General features: G+C 43.6%; 6 protein-coding genes and 1 pseudogene across 9 annotated transcripts; 2 read left to right on the top strand and 5 right to left on the bottom strand.

Moving 5' to 3' along the window:
• Window positions 1-323: 323 nt before the first annotated feature.
• On the bottom strand, window positions 324-8,839 carry LOC103472729 (uncharacterized). Of its 4 annotated transcripts, none has more exons than XM_008422547.3 (12): window positions 8,014-8,839; window positions 6,188-6,662; window positions 5,873-6,111; window positions 5,708-5,751; window positions 5,258-5,607; window positions 4,503-4,598; window positions 4,104-4,425; window positions 3,252-4,014; window positions 2,954-3,160; window positions 1,873-2,174; window positions 1,257-1,726; window positions 324-1,164 (listed from the first exon to the last, which is right to left on the bottom strand). In XM_008422547.3, exons 2-12 carry the CDS (start codon window positions 6,658-6,660, stop codon window positions 663-665), a joined length of 3,768 nt encoding a protein of 1,255 aa, XP_008420769.2. In that variant the 5' UTR covers window positions 6,661-6,662; window positions 8,014-8,839; the 3' UTR covers window positions 324-662. The 4 variants fall into 4 exon arrangements, with proteins under 4 accessions (XP_008420769.2, XP_081455971.1, XP_081455972.1 ...); XM_081599845.1 differs by having other exon boundaries at window positions 8,294-8,839; XM_081599846.1 differs by having other exon boundaries at window positions 8,298-8,839.
• A 2,650-nt stretch (window positions 8,840-11,489) lies between these two features.
• On the top strand, window positions 11,490-12,358 carry LOC145548849 (histone H2B 1/2-like). Its single transcript, XM_081599897.1, has one exon. It carries the CDS (start codon window positions 11,891-11,893, stop codon window positions 12,266-12,268), a length of 378 nt encoding a protein of 125 aa, XP_081456023.1. The 5' UTR covers window positions 11,490-11,890; the 3' UTR covers window positions 12,269-12,358.
• A 197-nt stretch (window positions 12,359-12,555) lies between these two features.
• Window positions 12,556-13,258, bottom strand: LOC145548575 (histone H3). The gene has a single exon (XM_081599154.1). The coding sequence runs from the start codon at window positions 13,251-13,253 to the stop codon at window positions 12,843-12,845; it is 411 nt and encodes a 136-aa protein (XP_081455280.1). The 5' UTR covers window positions 13,254-13,258; the 3' UTR covers window positions 12,556-12,842.
• Window positions 13,259-13,616: 358 nt separating this feature from the next.
• Window positions 13,617-14,053, top strand: LOC103472768 (histone H2A-like). Its single transcript, XM_008422601.3, has one exon. The coding sequence runs from the start codon at window positions 13,617-13,619 to the stop codon at window positions 14,001-14,003; it is 387 nt and encodes a 128-aa protein (XP_008420823.2). The 3' UTR covers window positions 14,004-14,053.
• Window positions 14,054-14,933: 880 nt separating this feature from the next.
• LOC103472728 (histone H2B 1/2-like) lies at window positions 14,934-15,682 on the bottom strand. Its single transcript, XM_081599159.1, has one exon. The coding sequence runs from the start codon at window positions 15,518-15,520 to the stop codon at window positions 15,143-15,145; it is 378 nt and encodes a 125-aa protein (XP_081455285.1). The 5' UTR covers window positions 15,521-15,682; the 3' UTR covers window positions 14,934-15,142.
• A 79-nt stretch (window positions 15,683-15,761) lies between these two features.
• LOC103472727 (histone H4) lies at window positions 15,762-16,982 on the bottom strand. Its single transcript, XM_008422545.3, has one exon. It carries the CDS (start codon window positions 16,980-16,982, stop codon window positions 16,671-16,673), a length of 312 nt encoding a protein of 103 aa, XP_008420767.1. The 3' UTR covers window positions 15,762-16,670.
• A 629-nt stretch (window positions 16,983-17,611) lies between these two features.
• On the bottom strand, window positions 17,612-18,443 carry LOC103472726 (histone H1 pseudogene; annotated as a pseudogene).
• Between the last annotated feature and the right edge of the window lie 1,878 nt (window positions 18,444-20,321).

Here is a 20,321-nt window from a genome sequence, read left to right as displayed (position 1 = left end):
GTACTCTTATTAGCTTAAATGCTAATAAGAGTACGCAGAGTAGTGGAAAATTTTGTAGTAGTCAAAAAAACAACAAAAAAATCTGAAAATTGTGGGTTCCTTGCAGTCATTTGTCAGTTTTCACCAATATTAGGGCATATGTTCCTGATATAAGCCAAAATTCCTTTAATGTAAACAAATATCTGTTTCATGCAGATCTATTAAGCAGCAGTTGTTTTGGGGTTCTCCGTTTCTGGTAACCTTGGAAGGGTACGCCATGGGTTCCCTATTAGCTTTTGCCCTCTGGCATGGTTAATAGTTGTTGAAGGTATAGAAACTTTACATCATCACAGTCAAGTTTATTAATTTCAGCACCACTAGCATCAGGAATCATCAACATTCTGTGGCTTTTCCTGTGTCTCTGCCCAAAAAAGCAAAACTGACTCAAAACATCGTTATCATACTTTAAATTTTTAACTAAAACATGTTTGGAGATAATTGCCTTGTTGCTCAAGTTTCAACCATCCTTTATTGACCAAGTGAGCTGTGGCAAGAGAAGGAAGGCAGTTAAGTGTCCTGTGTGAAGCTGTGTGCCAACGTAGGGAGATGAAAACAGCTCAGTTTCTATAGATTTTCAGGCAAATGCATGTTGACTTAAGTATTGAAAAGTTCAAAAATCCCTTTTACAATCGCAGGGAGGCCAGCCACTCCTCTGGACTCTTTCCCTTTGCTGCCCGGGGACAATAGTTCAGCCTCTTCCCGCCTGCAATTCTCAGAATCCTGTGACCCGTCTCCTTAATTTTCCGATCCCCACAGCTCCTGCAGAAATTGATGCAGACAGATTTCACTTTCAGCATCTGTCCCCGCTTTGCTGCAACTTCAACCTCTGGCAGATGTGCTTTCCTTTTTGAAGCCGTGGACTGTGGGGTATGTGTGGTGAAGTCGGGGACTTCAGCATCCCCCACCATGGAGGTGCTGGTAGATGGAGCAGGAGAGGTATGTGACGGTGCCACTTCAGGGTCTTTTGCAGACACCAGTAGGTTCTGATTGACAGAGAAGATGCTTGAGTCCATCTTGGGCTCCTGGCCAACTGGCGAGGACTCCACTGATGTTACCGTAACCTCTAGTGGGGCCACAGCAACCACGGGGGTGGTCATCTCGTCTCTGGGCATAAATTTCTTGTGCCTGGGAAGTAAAAATAGAGCAGTTAACCCACATCACAAGTAGTCATTTTACGAGATAAATGACAGTGAAATGTGGAGAAATGCTAATCGTACCACTGAGCGGCGGTCACCTGGTTGATTGCAAACAGATTGAGGGTGGTCCTGGATCGGAGAGTTGGATGGCTCATTACCACGTTTCTAATAGAGTTATAGTGCCTCAAAACCAGGGACCATCGGTATATTACCACACCCATGACCCTCTGCAAGGTTGGGTGCAGGATACAGAGTTCCTTAAAGATGGCCTCCACCAGGCGGCTGGCGTCGGGCAAAAGGGACATAGTGCGGTCTGTTCGTGTGACACAGCTGGCAGCAGGCCTTCGATCCCTACCCCTAGTCGGGGGAACTTTTTCTTTAGAGGGACAAGCTAAGGGTCGCTTATCGTCCTCCGAGAGGTTCATCCAGAGTCGTATGATCTCTTCGACTTCAACATTGGTGATGTAGCCCTTTCTGGCAAACGTTATTAGCCTGTGAGCCAATCGGACCACATGTTGGTACCCAGGGGCCACGTCAGATCCCATCGCCTCCTGAAAAGAAGGTATGAGGTTTCATTCATGAGCTAAAGTTGGACAGAGTGGCAGACAAATAACTTAGAAGTTATTGCCATTATCGACAAATACAAGAGAAAAAATTATTTGAATCCGAAAAGCATCCAGCTGAAAAGTACGCTTACTTCCTGGAGACCAGGTGCTTCCTGGACAGGCTCCAACTGAGAATCAGACACATGTGGTTTCTGAGGTGCACTGGACTGCTGAAGTAGAGATGGCTTAAACAAAGGGACGAAACAGGCCTCAGTCACCTCATCGAAGCCCTCATCCACATCCTCGTGTAAGACATTCAGAGGCCTGTCTTCCTCAGACATGACTTCATCCGGCAACTTAATCTCTGAACAGTCTGGCTCCTCTGGGTCATCTGGAAACGCACGCAGCTTTCGACCAATTTGACTGTACAGGTAATTTATCCCCATTAGTTCCCCTTTGAAGAAAAGTACAAAACAGTGAATTTAAGTTTCCAGTGTATCCAAATGTTCAATGCAGGATGCTGCCAACAAGCGTGGAACACCCGTTAAAAAGTTTTTTCGGGAAATTATTCAGAAATCGGGCAATATTAATATTATAAAACCTTGTGTTTGACATGGAAGTGATAATTTTTCTTTAAAGCAGCTGCTGGGAATTGCCAAGCAAAAAGTTTGTTGCACCAACCTTAAAGCACTTTAGCATTAATGTTCCGATAATGCTAAAGTACTTTACACACATGGTTATTAGCAAAAGCTAGGGCGCTAAAATCCACCATGTGTCAAAGACGACATGTGTTACGACAATCTATTGCCCTCAACCAGGAGAAATTTGTTATTGTGCACGTTTCTGTACAATCTACAAGTATTTGGCCAAAAATTAAGATTTCTTTTTTATTCCCTTTTATGTTTTTCAGTTCTGACATTTGAATCTCCTGATTTTTAAAATTACTTGAGGCAAATGATGTGTTTGGAGGCTTTGGTAAATTATGTTTTACTATTGGTGTTCTGGTCGGGTGATTATTTGCATTTCACATTTTGTGACTGCTAAATGCTATGAGCAGGCATTTTTGAGGTTCGGTAACAACCTGCAGGACATTATCGTAAAACACGCACAAAAATCACCCATGCACCTGACCTACACAAACCCCGCCACATCCCCAACACAAGTCAAATCTATAAGATTATAGGTGATGTTAAGCTCTGGTATTGTTCCATCTCTGCTGCTGCTCAGTGTTACCTGTATACACCAGTGGTTTGGTCGTCTCAGGCAGTGTTTCTCCCAGCAAATGCTGTCTCAGTTGGTTGAGTTTCTGCTTCTTCAGCTCTGTAGAGTTCTCACCCATCGTACTCCCTTCACCTGGTGCCACCCAAGCCTGGTCCTGGTTCCAGCGCGTTAGCGCTTGCAACAGGTACATCTGAAAATGACAGTCATTGGCAGAAGTGTCTGCAAAAGAAAGTAGAAACAAGTCTTAACACCAGAGTGGCAGAATAGGTCTGTGAGCAGAAGCAGGAGAAGTCTGTCTGCTGTCCAATACCTGGAATGAATTTGTTCAAGTGTACGTGGAATGACTCGAGCGACTTGCAGCCCCGGATGCAGCCATAGATGGGGAGGTCCACCCCTCCTTTGGTAATCTGTCCGATCCTTGAGTACAGCTGAACACCTGGAGGATCCTGGAGGCAGGCCACGTGCTTCTTTTCCAATCTCCAGATGTTCTCCATACGCTCCTTGTCCAGCAGGGGGTTGTTCATGCTGTCCGTCACTCCCATGAAGGCCTCAATGGTCTCAGTGAGGAGACGGAGGGTCTCCTCTGCCCCACGGGTGCAACGCCGACAGTGCAGAGCCATTTCCTTGGTGGTGAACACAGAGCTCCACCTGGACCGCTCCGCCTGCTTTGCTGTCTTCAAGCAGGACACTTCCTCCTGCTCCCACATAAAGATGGAGGCAGAGATCTGCCTCATGAAGTCTGTGTAGAGCGGGTGGCTCTCTGTAGTGACTCCAGACGCCAATCTGCGGATGAAATGCCATGGATCCAGTCTAACCTGCAGTTGTGGCCACGAGGAGAAAAGACCAGCAGCAGCTTCTCTCTCCTCCCAGCAGCATCCCCGGTCCACATAGAGGACCTCAGGAGGACTGTGGCCAGTCTGGCTGTAGCGGTTCTGTAGGCCTCTGGCCATGTCCTGCATCCCGCTGCCCTCCGCCGCAGTCAGGACGCAGATCAGAACCTGGCCCAACTCGTTCCCCACACTGGTCATCCACTGGGACATTCCAGAATCTGATCCAGCCAGCTTCTTTGTGACCTGCATGGGACAGATGGCTTCCATCCATCAATACAAGTCCATTAACATTAACTAGGCCTCCAGTCACTACCAAATAAAGCTAAACTCACCTTTGTGGACTTTATTTTTAGAACAGAGCCAAAGATGGACGTCACACCAGCCTGAAGCTCCTCCATCCAGTTGAAGGCGTCTCTGGCATAGGCAGACAGCAGGTGGCCAGTAGTGGGAACAGGCTGCATGTTGGGCGGGTCGGGAGGAGGAGGCAAACGTGCTCCAGGTGAATCAAACTGAAGGCAAGTCTGAAGGTAAAGCAGGCACCTAGCTGTCCAGTCCTCTCTGTGGCTCTTTTCCAGGAAGGAACACACCTGCTTAGCTCTTCTCCATGGCGACGGCCCGTTCATCTGACTGAGAACCCTTTTGTCGCACCACAACCTGCAGCGCAAAACATGAAAATCATCATTCCTAACACCAGGTTGTATTGACAGTGGTTCTGGGCTCTTCATGTGTACCTGTATGTCAACACGGCAGGGAAGAGAATCTGGTGGCCCAACTCCAGCTGCTCTCTTACACTCCTGCACCAGGCGGCCAGCTTCTTCCCACAAAACCTGTAAAAACAAACGGAGCCCACTAAAATCCTGCCTCATCTGTTTGGAACCTACGCTGCAACGTGTTAATCATCATCAGTGGTGGACACACTTTCGCCAACGCGCTGCTGGCGGAGTTTTTGTTTCACAATTGAAAATGCTTAGTGTACTTAGCTTCCACCCCAAAATAAATGTTTCAAGATAAATTCTAAAGCACTAATTTACTTTGCTGTTTAGTAAACTGTCAGTTCAGTAGAGATTTTGTTAAACTTAAGAATTTTACAAGTAGCTAGAAGTTTATATTCATGCTCTTACTATGAAGTCCATTTGCACAGCAGTTTCACTTCCTCTCCTAAGAATTTTTTTTTAAAAGAAATTTTATTGTAAAGCTGTCAAGTACCTTGAGCTCCGTCATTATAGAAAAGAAAAACTGGCAAGTATGCAACAAATGAGGGTGTACAGAAGAAAACGCATACATTGACAACCATGGTTGTTAATTAAACAATTAAATGCAAAACATAGCATATATGAAAGGCTTCAACAGCCTCCTCACGTTTTCCTCGTGACACATGGTGGGTGTCAACATGACTGAATGTTTATGGTTAGTGCTTCACGGTTAGCACAACTAGCTAGTTAGTGTTGCTCCCTGCTGATCATTATGAATCAGGATATATATTTACATGCACTCCAGGTACTCTGTCCCCATGTAATACCAGTCGTCCAGGTCCAGAACTCTGTGAACAGTCTTATACAGGCTGCAGCTCGTCAGATTGTGTGAGCAGCTTGGACACTTGAGCCTGTACTGCCACATCCTGACTGGAGCCCACAGGAAGAAACGGCGCTGAAAGAAATCATTGGGCGAGGTGGGACGTTGGCTGTAGGTAAGGGATGGACCAGGCGGGTTGTACCACAGCTGCAGTTGTTCAGAGAGAACACACTTTCCTGTTGCACCCATGGAGAACAGGACCGTGCTGAGCCACTCTCTCTGCTCCGGAGGAAGGCTAATCCTGAAGGACTCCAACGGGAACATCTGGAAACACAGCATCAGCAACAAAGCTCCAAACTTTACAATGAGAGAGCAGGAATTCTGGCAGCTGAACTACCTGATTCTGCTTTGAAATAACACCAACCTGAGCTGTGGGATGTGATGGAGGACCAGGAGTGGTGCTGGATGCTGTGAACCACACACAGTCAAACGTGGTTGTTGAGATCAAACCGTGACCACATTAGAAGCAGCTTAGCCAGCACTGCTCATCCCTGAGGAACATTAAATTCACCCTGGTCTTAAACCTCACCGTAAGGAACCGTGGCGCTCCCCAGATTGGTATCCTGGCACTGAGGGGACATCGATGAAACCAATAAAATCCTTAAGGTGCTGTTGGACTGGATGTCTGCATTGATGGTGCACATCAGTGAGCAGGAAGTGGATGGAGCAGAAGTACGGTCCATGTCCATACTGAGGATGTACTGTTTTAGCTTAGTAAACTCAGAGTTGACATTCCAAACCCGTAGCCTCCTAATCAAGTTCCTGTAGCTGAAACACGGAGACGGAGACGTTTTAGCAATGCAAACCACAGATTGTGCAGCCGTCACGACAGAAATTCTCCCACCTGCGTATTTTTTGGTCTTTGCTCTCATACAGCTCCCTGTAGGTGAGGGAACTGTATGTGCCGAAACCAACCACCTGTTGGCCCACGGCCTCCGTCTCTGCCCGCCTCTTGGCAGATATGGCAGTGGTCACTTCTGGGAATAAACGAGCGTACCTCAGCAGGACGTCCTTGTATCTCTGGAGCAAGGTGGTGCTTTTGCCGCACTCTTGCTCCACCTCATGGCTCGCCAGAACCTTCACCATGTAGTCCCGGTCATTGTTTAACAGCCAGCTGAAAGTCTTACCCTTGTACACACCAAACTGCACCTTCAACTTTCCGAGCATAGAGCGATGGTCAACGCCTTCGTTTGTTTGTGACGCGACCTGCACCAGCGACTCCGGTGTCTGTGGCCAGGCTGCCGTACCAGCAGCATGGCTCACTTGAACCTGCTTCTGAAGGCCAACAGGCCAGAGGGACAACTGAGGTGCATACATATCTGTGGGGAGGAAAAAAAAAAAAAAAGGAGGGAGTTAGACACAATGAGATATGAATGCTGTAGTTCTATGAACTACAATCTGCTAATAGTGGAGCTAATTTTTTGTTTAGTGTTTTTGCTAGCTTTAAAAACGCACATAGCTTCCACTAAATAAATTTTCTGGATCAATTCTAATTCCCTAGTAAACTTTCAGTTGAACAGAGTTTGATGTTTGCATTGACGTTTTAGTTGTCAACTGTTCTTCAAGTAGACACTTTAAATTAATGCTCTTGTTTTAAAGCAGTTCCATCTCCTTTTCAAACATTCTTTTTTTTCAAAGGAATTTTGTTTAGCCAGTATGCAACAAAGAAACCAATGAGATACAGATAAATACAACACTTACATGAATACACAACCAGGTTTTAATTAAACACATGCATGCAAAACAAACAAACAAAAAAACTTTAGTGAATAGTGTTGAGAACATTTTTGTTGGTACTCCTCAGGTTCTCCATTTAGGATGCAGTGAGGTAAATAATTAAACTAAGCAGTTTGAAGTTTACTCATGTCCCGTTTGACAAAGCCCTACACAACAATTATAAAAACTACAACAATGACTGAAAGTTCTTTACCAAAGAATCCCTTTCTAAAGTGCAACTATGAAGAAAGGTACAATAACAAACTTTTTTTATGAGTCAGCCAACTTCTATGGCATTGCTCTGCAACCCATGTCAATCAATTTTATTTATAAAGCACCATTCATACTAAAAGCAGCTCAAAGTGCTGTACAGATCAATAAAAACAGTTAACCACACTAACCCCAAATGGAAAAAACACACAATTGCATGGAAAATGCACAAACTAAGCATACATGATTCAATTAAGGAAATACAGTTAAAAAGATGGGTCTTGAGTCTGCTCTTAGAGACAGCAATATTTGCCATTTTCCTCAGGACAGCCAAATAAAACTCATTCAGAGCCGCAAATGTCACATGACTTTTGAAATTTCTTATTTTTAGGATGCAAAGTGAAGGTAAACATGAAATATTTTTAAAGCACATGGATGCCATTAAAACACACACACACACACACACACACACACACACACACACACACACGACAAGGAAAATATAACTGTTACTTTTAGTGTCAATCTTCGCAAATACTGCTAGAAACATTTTTGGGGAAAAACTGTTAAAAACTTGTATGTTTTATTCTATATGTATTTGAAAAGCTTAACTGGTTATTTTTAATTTTCATAGAAAAACTATTAGCACCAACTGCAGAAGAGTCATAAGTTGCAAAGCCCTGCTATATGGTGTAATATGTTGAAGCAGCAGCTCTATGAGAGGAAGGGCTTGGATGTACTCACTACGAAGACCAGTTGTGTCCTAAAATGTCCCCTCGTCTCAGTGCAGATGGTGGGAATTTCGCAGTTTGGAAAAGCCAGTTCACGCCTAACTCCATTCGCAAAACAGCTCAATTAACAAAAAATCTCACTCGCACGATTTCCACTAAGCAAAAAAGTGAAACAACCGACGACTGTTCCAAAGACATTCTCCCAGAAACTTCGGCTAATGCTTTTGAGAGGAAACACAAATAGAAGTATAAATTGTTTGTGTGAAAATTACGCAAAAAAAAAAAAAAACTACCTACTGCCGTAGCGCTGCCCAGTTCTGCCGCGGAGAAATTCAACAATCTCAAAGACTCGTTAATCTTCCTATGACGTCAGGGCGTAACAGGTACTAAATTTACATAACTACACTTTAATATATAAGGAGAGCTAAATGAGACCAACAAACAACACTGCACAACTTCTCCTAATGAGACAACCTAACAGCGATGTTTTGTCGCAAATCACCTGGAAAACCTCCACAACAAAGAGCACGTGAGCTAAGTTTGTCACGTGACCACCGCTGAAGCTTTTATTTTGTAGTATCTTTCTTTGTTTAGCCACTATTATTTAGTTTGCTAACTGTGCGCTTTATTTTTAACACTTCTCCGAAATAATTGGATACATGCACAAAAAGAAAAATTATTGTGAAGAGTTAGGCACATTTTCTTTTACTTTTGTTTGGGTAACATCTATGCTAGGTAAACTATGTCATGGGGAAAAAGTCCGAATAATACTACTCCTTTTTAAAGCTAGAAATATAGATAATAATCACAATTTCTTCTAAGACCCCCCCAAGTACTTCTGTTTTGACATTACCTGACCATTTGCAGATTTTATTTTTTTGTTTCTTGAAGACAAACATAAAATATTCATCCTTTATCTGTTTTAACTTCTATACTTGCTCAAATTTCTGCATTTTTCCAACTACACTGCACACACACAAAAAAAGAAAAAAACACTGACCTGCTTCAATTTTTTCATTGTACTTTCTCCAGACTTGATTATGGGAAGCGCTTGCTGTGTTTTCACAGCGACATAGCATTTATTTCTGTCCAGAGTTGCTCTGTATTCTGTAGTGACTAAACCATGTAAAAAAAAAACAACAAAAAACAATCTCCCATGCTCATTTTGTACAAATTTGAGACAAACAAATCCTGTCATACTTGTGTGGAAAATACATGACCGTATTTTCAAATTCATAGAGCAAACGCTCAACTCATTTTGAGACATATAAACAATGCAGGTGGGCAGAAAGTTAAAATGCTGCAAATGTTCCTAAATTGTTTCACAGTACAGTAGCTGACTACTCGGGTTATAATGTGAGTATATTATGTTCCTTGAGGAGACAGCCTGGGGGAAGGAGGCGAACTGAAGGAAGTCTCTATGCCGTTTCTATGGCCACTGCATAGAAACTCAGCGGCCACGCTACAGAAACAAGCTCAGGAGAAGTGGCTATGTTGGTTGGAAAATCTGCAACATGCTTTGACATTCTGGGATCTGTCACACACAGAGACAAAAAATACGGAAGGTGGTCAGATTTGAAGATGCAGGAACAATCTGGTGATTGTTTTCCTTCTATCCTCCTCCATGATGCAGCCGGTAGACGCTCCGTTTGACAGCTTCCTACCAGAGACTTATGATTACTGAAGATTAATGTTTAAAAATAATTTGCTTAGGCATCATGTCATAGTATTAATATCCGGAAAGCTGAACAAAGGCCCCTGTGTAAGCATTTCCATGTTTGCCTACAAACATGGAAATATTCCTATACGTCTGTATTCCTATACCCGAACATGTCAGAAATGTTTGCATATTTTTTTTTTTTTTTGCAACAAAATCAGAGTTTTGCCCCTGCTCTATACAGAGCAGCATGACGATGTGAAGGTTCTTGTTGGTCTTCTTTCTCTCAGGTAGGTACATCTTATGTTGGCTATGTTAAGTGACAATTTAGGTTTTATACTCGGCAACAATTGTTGCCGGCAGGAAACTGCTCTAAATTACACAAATCTGGCCAATTTACACATAGAAAAAAAAAGAAAAAGAAAAATGATGACATGCATAAACTTTTATAACACAGAACGGTCACAAGAGTGTTCAGAAATATGTTAGGTACATAAAGATTCAATACCACATCCTGCAGATGTCATTGTCTCAATGTGCCAACCAAGTGACCTTTGAACTTGGGGGAGGGATTCAACTGTGGGAATGACTGATGTAGGAGACATCTTTTTGAGGTTCCTTCAGGTCTAGAAGGTTTAAAATATCTGATAGTTTAAGCTATGTGGAAACAGCAAAGTATATAGAATAAACAGGCAAACCTTTGAGCCATAGCATAGTGCTGACTATGTATTATGCTAGTAGCAGCAGTTGTTGCCATGCTTACATTTACTCTTCTTATGATCAACAGATGAATGAAGGGATACAATTTTCTTTATATATCAGTAGAAGACACTTGAAAGAACATGTGTTCAAAATATTTTATTTACATTTGTTTATTTAAATATTTTGTTATTGGAAGTTTCGCTCATGTGAAACAAAAAGTTCATTTGTTTGCCACAGCCTCCCAGGCAAGTGTTTAAGTGCATTCCCTTATTAATGTGCATGTAGGACAACATGAGCTGCAGTTTTAAGTGTAGCTTTATTTTTCTTTCTCTTATCTTGTTTAAAAAGTAGAAAGGAAACGGGTTGTGAAACTGAGACTGAAGACTGAGGACTCTGTCAGTCTGAATGATCCGCTTCTGAGGGCAAACATCCTGAAAAAGGTACATTTTGGAAATTAATACAAAAAATATATATATATATATATATTTGGAACACTAATCAGTCTAATCAACCCATTTTCCAAACCCATACTTCCCTCATCAGCTGCAGGACAGACTGAATGTGAATGGACCAAGTGTAGCCACCTTGAAATGGAGAGAGCAGCCTGATGGAGACGTCTTTAAGAAGAACTAACTCTGAGTTACTGATCTCAGCTTGGAATGGTTTATATAAATCTGGTTATACCTTTGATTATAATCATACAGCCACAATCTGTAATAATCCGTAATTAGATGACGGGTGGCGGCAACGTGGCAAGACAGCCTGGACTTGAAACTCATCAAATGATTGTAAATTTCTGCTTAGCTGCTTTGGACTAATCTGAGCTTCGTTTGATCCGATCCAGTGGATTGGTCAAAACGTGATTAACTTGTGTCAAACTTTTATTCTGTGTGAATATCAGTAATAAACTTATTTTGTCACAAGTCTCTGTAAATGTGATATGTCACTGGAGGAAAAAGGCGGAGAGGAAAATTACTAAATTAATCAAATTATCTTTTGAACCACAGCAGCTGTGGAGCCAAAATAGATTTTAAAAATGTGATCACTAAGGTCTCCTGAAGTAGCATGACATAAGTTACCATTTTCATGTATAAAAGTTAAGGTTAAACTGTGTTTAAAAAATTTTTTAGTTAAGCTGCATGGACATATTTACTCACAATATTGATCAGTTTTCATAGACCATACTGTACATCGTGCACTTGTATTTTATAATGAAACAAAAGTGCTTTTCATTAAAAAAAAAAGTGTTCAAAAGCGAAAAATAACGATTCAAATGGTTAAAATGTATCAATGGTGTTTATTACTTTGTTACATTAAGTAACAAACGGGGAGCTGAGGGATTCTCGCCTTTCTTCCTCCCACTATTAACCGACAGGGAGAAACACCACGTGACTACAACAAAGTCCACCCCCTGAGCAGCTCATCCAATCACAGCCAGGGGACGGTACGGCCCGTTTTCCATACAGCATGTATAATATCAGTCTTGCCCGCTTCAGCAGCTCATTCGTCGCTGCAAGTTTCCAGAGACATCATGCCTGAACCCGCCAAGTCTGCGCCCAAGAAGGGCTCCAAGAAAGCGGTCACCAAGACGACCGCCGGCAAAGGAGGCAAGAAGAGGAGAAGGACCAGGAAGGAGAGCTACGCCATCTACGTGTACAAGGTGCTGAAGCAGGTCCACCCCGACACCGGGATCTCCTCCAAGGCCATGAGCATCATGAACTCCTTCGTCAACGACATCTTTGAGCGCATCGCCTCCGAGGCCTCCCGTCTGGCTCACTACAACAAGCGCTCCACCATCACCTCCAGGGAGATCCAGACCGCTGTGCGCCTCCTGCTGCCCGGTGAGCTGGCCAAGCACGCCGTGTCCGAGGGAACCAAGGCTGTTACCAAGTACACCAGCTCCAAGTAAACGGCTCTGCTGTTAACACACCAACCCAACGGCTCTTTTAAGAGCCACTCACTACATCTGAAGGGCCTTAATTCCTAATCTTGGTACTAGAGCTAAATGTCTTTACAGATTGCCTCCTACTTCTATCTGGTCTATACTGCCCCTGTCTTTATGGTTGGATTTAATGAATCAGATACCGAGGCCTAACATTTGTTCTGTTCATTTCAGCATTTTATGCGATAAACCCAACCCTAAAACTACAAAATTGTTCTGGGGAACATGCTGCGCCTACTACAAATGAGGGAGGGGGGCCACAAATTGATTCCTCATGGCTTAATATGAAGGTTCAAATATGACCTTAAACTGAAGGCAATTAAGTCAGATTCACACATGAAGTTATTGATAGACATCGTTTTTATGGACCGTGATGGAATAAAACAGCTTTTGTTTATGAAAAAAGCTTAGATATGTACAAACAGAAAAAAAATTCTAAAGATTTGTCTGTGTAAAACAAGTTTAAGACAACAGGAGCAGCTCTTAATGACGGTGTGTGTGGCTCTTAAAAGAGCCGTTGTGTTAGTTGGAGCTGCAGCCTCTAAGCTCTCTCTCCGCGGATGCGGCGGGCCAGCTGGATGTCTTTGGGCATGATGGTGACCCTCTTGGCGTGGATGGCGCACAGGTTGGTGTCCTCGAACAGACCCACCAGGTAGGCCTCGCTGGCCTCCTGCAGAGCCATGACGGCGGAGCTCTGGAAGCGCAGGTCGGTCTTGAAGTCCTGAGCGATCTCTCGGACCAGGCGCTGGAAGGGCAGCTTGCGGATCAGCAGCTCCGTCGACTTCTGGTAGCGACGGATCTCTCTCAGAGCCACGGTACCGGGCCTGTAGCGGTGAGGCTTCTTCACGCCGCCGGTAGCCGGAGCGCTCTTCCTGGCCGCCTTGGTGGCCAGCTGCTTCCTGGGGGCTTTGCCTCCGGTGGACTTACGGGCGGTCTGCTTGGTTCTGGCCATGCTTCTGCTTCTCTGATCACGATCAGGAGAAAAATGTTGCAAACCGTCGAGGCTCCGCTGCTCTTAAGCTCAGGCTCTGGGCGTCACTCTGTGACGCTGCAGCTCCGCTCCGGATCCTGGTTGGTTAGCGGCTCCTCCTGGAGCTCAGCGCCGCCCAGAGGCGTCGCCTCCCGGCTTAATGTCCGCTGCTCATTGGAGGAAGCTGCGTTCAAAAAGTCCGCCTCTCCGTCCCGCTCTGCTGGGAGCTTTTCTGGTTGGTCGCCAGCAGAAGCCTGCCACTTTCCGCGGACATAAAAAGCAGCTTTCAGCCGCTGCTTCTCATTTCTTTCTCGAGTCTCATCTCTAGAAACAAACAGCAACAAAATGAGCGGCCGCGGAAAGACCGGAGGAAAAGCCAGAGCCAAGGCCAAGACACGCTCCTCTAGAGCCGGACTCCAGTTCCCAGTGGGCCGTGTTCACAGGCTGCTGCGCAAAGGCAACTACGCGGAGCGGGTCGGTGCCGGAGCCCCCGTCTACCTGGCCGCTGTGCTCGAGTATCTGACCGCTGAGATCCTGGAGCTGGCTGGGAACGCCGCCCGCGACAACAAGAAGACCCGCATCATCCCCCGTCACCTGCAGCTGGCCGTCCGCAACGACGAGGAGCTCAACAAGCTGCTGGGTGGAGTCACCATCGCTCAGGGTGGAGTGCTGCCCAACATCCAGGCGGTGCTGCTGCCCAAGAAGACCGAGAAGGCCGCCAAGACCAAGTAAACCTGGTGCTGCTCGGCAACAAACACACAACGGCTCTTTTAAGAGCCACACACTCATCACATCATGAGAGCATCAAATCCTCATTCTTTAGCACATTTTTCTGTCCTGATTGGTTTTGGGTGTACATCACTTCGGCCATCACAACAGTGTTGTCTTAAAGTACTTTAGAATGGAATGTCAAACTGCTTTGCAGTGATGGGAATTTCGGCTCTTGGCTACCAAACTGGCTCAATGAATTCTCATCTCCAGTCCCATATATTTGCAAATAGGAATGTTGCATGACAAATCCTCTTGCATTAAATATACTTAATTTTATGTATTATGTAATGAAAGCAGATGTTATATATTAAAAACAAATGGAATACTGCAAAGAAATCTGCTGAACAGACCCACAGTAATTTAATCTTCAACCAGATGTTCTTATAGCTCATTATGAATGTTTTAAACACTTGATTTCTATTTTTCTGACAATGGCAGTCTTTTCTTTTTTGGACAGCTGCTCTGACTATAGCTGCAGTACAGTGGAAAGAATATGCGGTCATATTACTGGGCATATGCAACAGGAAAAAATGTGCTTTACAACCAGAAGAATTGTTATCTGTGGCATCGCCAGACATCTTTCATAGTGATGTTCAGGTTGGGCCTGTGAAATTTTTAGGGTGGCTCACCAAAATTGGTTCTTTTGCCTCAGAGTTGAGAAACGACTTGGTTTCCTTTAACAGTTTGTTAAAAGATGAATCATGTGCTGAAGCTTTGACTTATCTGATATTTTATTGGGGATTCTATGACTTTCCCAGGCAGAGCTATAGCCCCTAGTGCAAATTGACTATGGGAGCAATCTGCTGATCTTTTTTTCAGCTTATTCTTCAGATTATACTAACAAATGTTTGCATATTTAGTATGAAATACTTTTGCCTGAAAGCTATTCATGTTGATGTGCATGCAACTTCCATTTTTTTTTGAGTCATTAATTAAATCCAACCGTAAAGACAGGGGCACACTTTATAGACCAGATAGAAGTAGGAGGCAATCTTTAAAAACATTTAGCTCTAGTACCAAGATTAGGAATTAAGGCTCTTCAGATGTAGTGAGTGGCTCTTAAAAGAGCCGTTGGGTTGGTGTGTTAACAGCAGAGTCGTTTACTTGGAGCTGGTGTACTTGGTAACAGCCTTGGTTCCCTCGGACACGGCGTGCTTGGCCAGCTCACCGGGCAGCAGGAGGCGCACAGCGGTCTGGATCTCCCTGGAGGTGATGGTGGAGCGCTTGTTGTAGTGAGCCAGACGGGAGGCCTCGGAGGCGATGCGCTCAAAGATGTCGTTGACGAAGGAGTTCATGATGCTCATGGCCTTGGAGGAGATCCCGGTGTCGGGGTGGACCTGCTTCAGCACCTTGTACACGTAGATGGCGTAGCTCTCCTTCCTGGTCCTTCTCCTCTTCTTGCCTCCTTTGCCGGCGGTCGTCTTGGTGACCGCTTTCTTGGAGCCCTTCTTGGGCGCAGACTTGGCGGGTTCAGGCATGTTGTCTCTGGAAACTTGCAGCGACGAATGAGCTGCTGAAGAGGGCAAGACTGATATTATACATGCTGTATGGAAATTGAGCCGTACCGTCCCCTGGCTGTGATTGGATGGCTCTGAAGATCAGGAGGTATTTGAATTGAAGCCACGTGGTTTTTCAAATGTTGCGCGCAGTCGAGACAAAAGGCGGGAATCGCCAACGTTCTCCAGAAAAGTGAAACCATAAAAGCAGACACTTCATCACTGCCTTTTTAGGTTATTTATTGCTTATTCTGTCCACATTTGTTGAACCACAGAAACTTTTTCTAAGATTTCTTTAGAGATAAATACTGTCAAAATAGTGTATTTCTTATAGAGGGAAAGAAATGCTGTTATTGTTCACTTTTACCAACCATTTAATAAATTCTCATTAAAAACCACTAAAAACTCAATTGACAATAAAACATACAGATCTTTTTTTTTTTCCAAAACAGTGAGCAACCTTTCAATTTCACTTAATCTTTTCAAATTTAAAACAGAACATAAAATATCTGGCCTACAAAAAGAAAAAGACTTAACCCTGGATAAAAGATGAAAAGAATATAACAAGTCAGTTTTTCATCGTCATACTTTACATATGATTAATTTGTTTCAAATCTAATTTTTTAGGGTTCTTCCAAAATAAAATGGAAAAATAAAAATTCCAGAAGAAATTAATCCCACAGTAACTTGTTTCAACTCCCGGCTGTTTTTCTCCAAGACTCACACAGTCCAACAGTTTTTCCTCTACATTTTCACGAGAATAAGCATACATTTAAATTCACATAATCCCCACTTTTGATATTTTAGCCTAAATACCTCCTTGCAAATTTACTTGTCATCTACTGATTAAACAGTCTAATGAGTTAATGTGTTGCCAGTTTAACCCTCAAAACTTCAGCAAGAAGAATCAATGGAAACAAAACACTAATATTGGGTGAAGAAGCAGCTTTAATTTCTTACGTTTTATTATGCAGATTGAGACACAGAAGTGAACTTCAATTTATTTCTTTTAATTTCTACTCATCTTGCTTATCGAGAAATAGTTGCATCACACAGAAATTCAGCTCATTAATCAGCAAGTGGGTGGCCCTGAAAAGGGCCTTTGTTTGGTTTAGTAAGCAGAGTTCACCGTTTAACCTCCGAATCCGTACAGAGTGCGGCCCTGCCTCTTGAGAGCGTACACCACGTCCATGGCGGTGACGGTCTTCCTCTTGGCGTGCTCGGTGTAGGTGACGGCGTCACGGATGACGTTCTCCAGGAAGACCTTGAGCACACCGCGGGTCTCCTCGTAGATGAGACCGGAGATACGCTTGACTCCCCCGCGGCGAGCCAGACGGCGGATGGCGGGCTTGGTGATTCCCTGGATGTTATCACGGAGGACTTTACGGTGACGCTTGGCGCCTCCTTTACCGAGTCCTTTGCCTCCCTTTCCTCTGCCGCTCATTTTGTCTTACTTCTTCTTCTGTGCAAACACAAAGATGAATGTGAGCGAGAGCTGCGGTGTGTCGGCCTTTATGTGTGAGCTGCGGACCTATGAGGAGCCGATCTCAGCAGCTCCTCCTACAAGACTATGACAGATTGTGGTTAATCTCAGTTTGAAGCGGATTTTAAATCCTTGCACATGGAAAAGCTATCCGATCTAAAAATCCGTATCTCTACTGACTAATCTCACTTTTATCATTACATTTAAATGTATATTAGACATTGTGTTATGTTATATAGCGCCATTAAAATAATTACTGGATATAATTAATTCCAACAGTGCTCTGTCACTCCGCCATACAGTAGTTTTTTGTTTTGAGAGTATGCTCATCCGCGTCAGTCAAAACGCTGAGTGCTGTGTCTGTGGCGGCCGACACACGTTTGAAATGAGATGACCAATAGGAAAAAAGCGGGAAAATTACATAAACAGTTAATTAAAATAGATGAGATTTTTATGTAACAGATGTAAAAGGTGGTATTGTCTTTTTAAGTAGCTGAGATTTTCTAATGAGAGGACGAGCTCTTGAGTAGAATGTGTGTTGGCTCTTAAAAGAGCCTTTGGTGAGTAAAATGCGGGGCTGAAGCAGCTGTTTACTTCTTGGCCTTCTTTGCTGCGGCCTTCTTGGCTGCGGGTTTCTTTGCTGGACTTTTCTTGGCTGCGGCCTTGGGCTTCTTGACGGCGGCGGCCTTGGGCTTCTTGGGCGCGGCCTTCTTGGGGCTCTTGGCGGGCTTCTTGGCCGCTTTCTTGGCCGGAGCCTTCTTCGGGGACTTCTTGGCTGCCGCTGCGGGTTTCTTTGCGGCGGGTTTCTTGGCCGCTGCGCTCTTCTTTGCCGCGGGCTTCTTGGCCTTGACGGGCGCCTTCTTCTTCACCACCTTCTTGGCCGCCGGTTTAGCGACCTTGGGCTCCTTCTTGGCGAGCTTGAAGGAGCCGGAGGCCCCCGTGCCCTTAGTCTGGCTCAGGGTCCCTTTGGTGACCAACTTGGTGACGGCGGTGTTGATGCGCTTGTTGGCCTTGCTCACGTCCACTCCTTTCCCGGCCAGCACCTTCTTGAGGGCCGCCAGGGACGTCCCCTTGCGCTCCTTGGATTCGGCCACGGCGTCCACGATGAGTTTGGGGAGGCTGGGCCCGTCCTTCTTGGGCCGGGGAGCGGATTTCTTCTTCGGGGCTTTGGCCGGAGCCTTAGCCGGCGCGGCTGCTGGAGCTTCCTCTGCCATGTCTGTCGGACTGGGTTGTTCCTCGGAACTTGTGGAGCTCAAAGCGGGAGGCGGGACTTATAACACACATGAGAACCGTGAAGAGACAACTCAGCCCGCTGCTCGGCTGCCGCCTCGAACAGCGGCTCCACTTTGTGTTTTCTCCGCCAACATTTAGCCTCAAAATACTCAAAAGACAAACATCTCACAAGACCAAAGTTACTAAAGCAGATATAAAAATCTCCATTCTTCAGACTGAGCTCATGTTTGACACCCGTACATTTTTTCCTTTGTTCCAGGAGCCTTTAAAGCGGCCAGATTCTCGCCTTCGTTGTGCCTCTTGCTGGGAGTTTTCTTCAAATTTCGCCTCCAAAAACATCCCAAACTATCTTAAGTTGCACGTAATAATTGCATTTCTAATAGCAGACAAACGAGGAGACAGAATCACGGTGAAAACGTTGCGCTGAAGCGATCCAGTGTTTTTTAAGAAGAGCGTTTTCCGCGGATGTAAACACACCGCTGCCCCGCTGCTTGAGGCGGACTGCTCCCACACGATCCGCTGGAATAAACGTCCCATCTGCGCTAAATATGGATTCAGCAGCAGATGCAACGACGAACAATATCATGGCTAGTCCCCATCAGCAAATATACATCTTTTTTGTTACCTTACACATTCGGACGACCTCTCACTCCCCTTTTAAGCATAGTTTTTGAATTAGTCAGTTATTACTTGCAGACTGATTTTCTTTCACGAGGTCATGACTAAAATACTATATTCTAAAATCAGGACATTTAAGAAAATTAAAAATATCTTCATTTTGATGAAGAAAATTAAAATTACCTTTATTTTGAGAAAACCAAAGTCTTATTCATTCAGTTAATCATATAGTTGCTGTTAGAACCCCTCATTTTTTCATGTACTCAGTTCCATTATGGTGTTTTCATCAACACAGTGGTTTCTGGAACATAAGTAGTAATACTCTTCAAGATGTTTAAGAAAATATGACACATTCAAATGTCCGTTTCAGTTTCATTTGACTTTAATATAACAACACTAAAACATTTGATAGAATCTCTGACCATCTATATTTTGAAAGTTAGACTAAGATCATTTCGCTATATGTAAATATCACAAAATGAAACCAATAGGACGTAAACTGACTGATGATCAATGTATCGGTTCGGAACATGAGAGCATTGGACAGTTTAAACAGCACATTACTGCTACAATAAAGTTTAGTGTTATATTTATTATTCTGTTTATCTTCACAGCTATTGTGGAAGAGTTCTCATCCTTCATCATACCAGGATCCTCTGATAGTGTTATGATGTTCTGTCTGATGAACACATTTACTAAATATTAGAATTTACACAAACTAAAGATGATGATGATGGAGATCTGTGATTTTACAACCAGGAAAGAGGTCATTGGTACACTGTAAAAACTGACGACACCCGTAGGATAAATCCCATTATTTTTATCTTCTAATAGCTTAAGAAACCTGTTTGTGGTTCTTAAATATAACTTTGACGGCATTCATGATCTTGATGAATCTTAAAACGAAAATGAGTGTGATACCACTGTAGCAGTTTGTGCAAAAAGAGGCCCAACCAAGTATTGAGTGCATAGAAATTAAGTGACATTTGTGTTTAAAAGATCAATTAATGAAAATTTTTAACTTTTATTGACCCTATCTCATAGTATAATTTTTGGAGACACTGAATTGGGGTTTTATTTCTAATCACCTATAATCATTAAAATCGCACAAAAAAAGATTTAAAATATTTACACTGCATGGAATAAATCTATGTAATATATGAGTTTTACTTTCAGAAATGAGTGACAAAAAGTATTTTTTCCACAATATTCCAATTTTTTCACATGCATTAAAATGCAACTTACATTTAACTTACTAACATTTTTCCTGTAACGTTAGTAAGATCAAGGCCCTCTGCTGACACCTAGTGGTTTGAGTTTGAAATTGTAATTACCTTTAAACCACATTTAGAAATCTGTCATGATGATGGAGATCTGTGATTTTACAACCAGGAAAGAGGTCATTGGTACACTGTAAAAACTGACGACACCCTTTTATAACATTTTATT

The sequence above is a fragment of the Poecilia reticulata genome, chromosome 18, assembly GCF_904066995.2.
Source record: "Poecilia reticulata chromosome 18, P_reticulata-male-v2, whole genome shotgun sequence".
NCBI classification, from domain to species: Eukaryota; Metazoa; Chordata; class Actinopteri; order Cyprinodontiformes; family Poeciliidae; genus Poecilia; species Poecilia reticulata.
The sequence above is the reverse complement of the archived record's forward strand: the minus strand, read 5'-3'. Positions and strand labels throughout refer to the sequence as shown.

Excerpts from the sequence above, each read along its gene's own strand:
- LOC145548575 (XM_081599154.1), bottom strand. The coding sequence starts at position 13,253 with ATGGCCAGAACCAAGCAGACCGCCCGTAAGTCCACCGGAGGCAAAGCC.
- LOC145548849 (XM_081599897.1), top strand. The coding sequence starts at position 11,891 with ATGCCTGAACCCGCCAAGTCTGCGCCCAAGAAGGGCTCCAAGAAAGCG.
- LOC103472727 (XM_008422545.3), bottom strand. The coding sequence starts at position 16,982 with ATGAGCGGCAGAGGAAAGGGAGGCAAAGGACTCGGTAAAGGAGGCGCC.
- LOC103472729 (XM_008422547.3), bottom strand. The coding sequence starts at position 6,660 with ATGTATGCACCTCAGTTGTCCCTCTGGCCTGTTGGCCTTCAGAAGCAG. Across the intron at positions 5,752-5,872 it reads GAGCGCCACGGTTCCTTACG|CATCCAGCACCACTCCTGGT; the intron begins GTGAGGTTTAAG and ends TGTGGTTCACAG. Across the intron at positions 5,608-5,707 it reads CATCACATCCCACAGCTCAG|ATGTTCCCGTTGGAGTCCTT; the intron begins GTTGGTGTTATT and ends CTGTGTTTCCAG.
- LOC103472768 (XM_008422601.3), top strand. The coding sequence starts at position 13,617 with ATGAGCGGCCGCGGAAAGACCGGAGGAAAAGCCAGAGCCAAGGCCAAG.
- LOC103472728 (XM_081599159.1), bottom strand. The coding sequence starts at position 15,520 with ATGCCTGAACCCGCCAAGTCTGCGCCCAAGAAGGGCTCCAAGAAAGCG.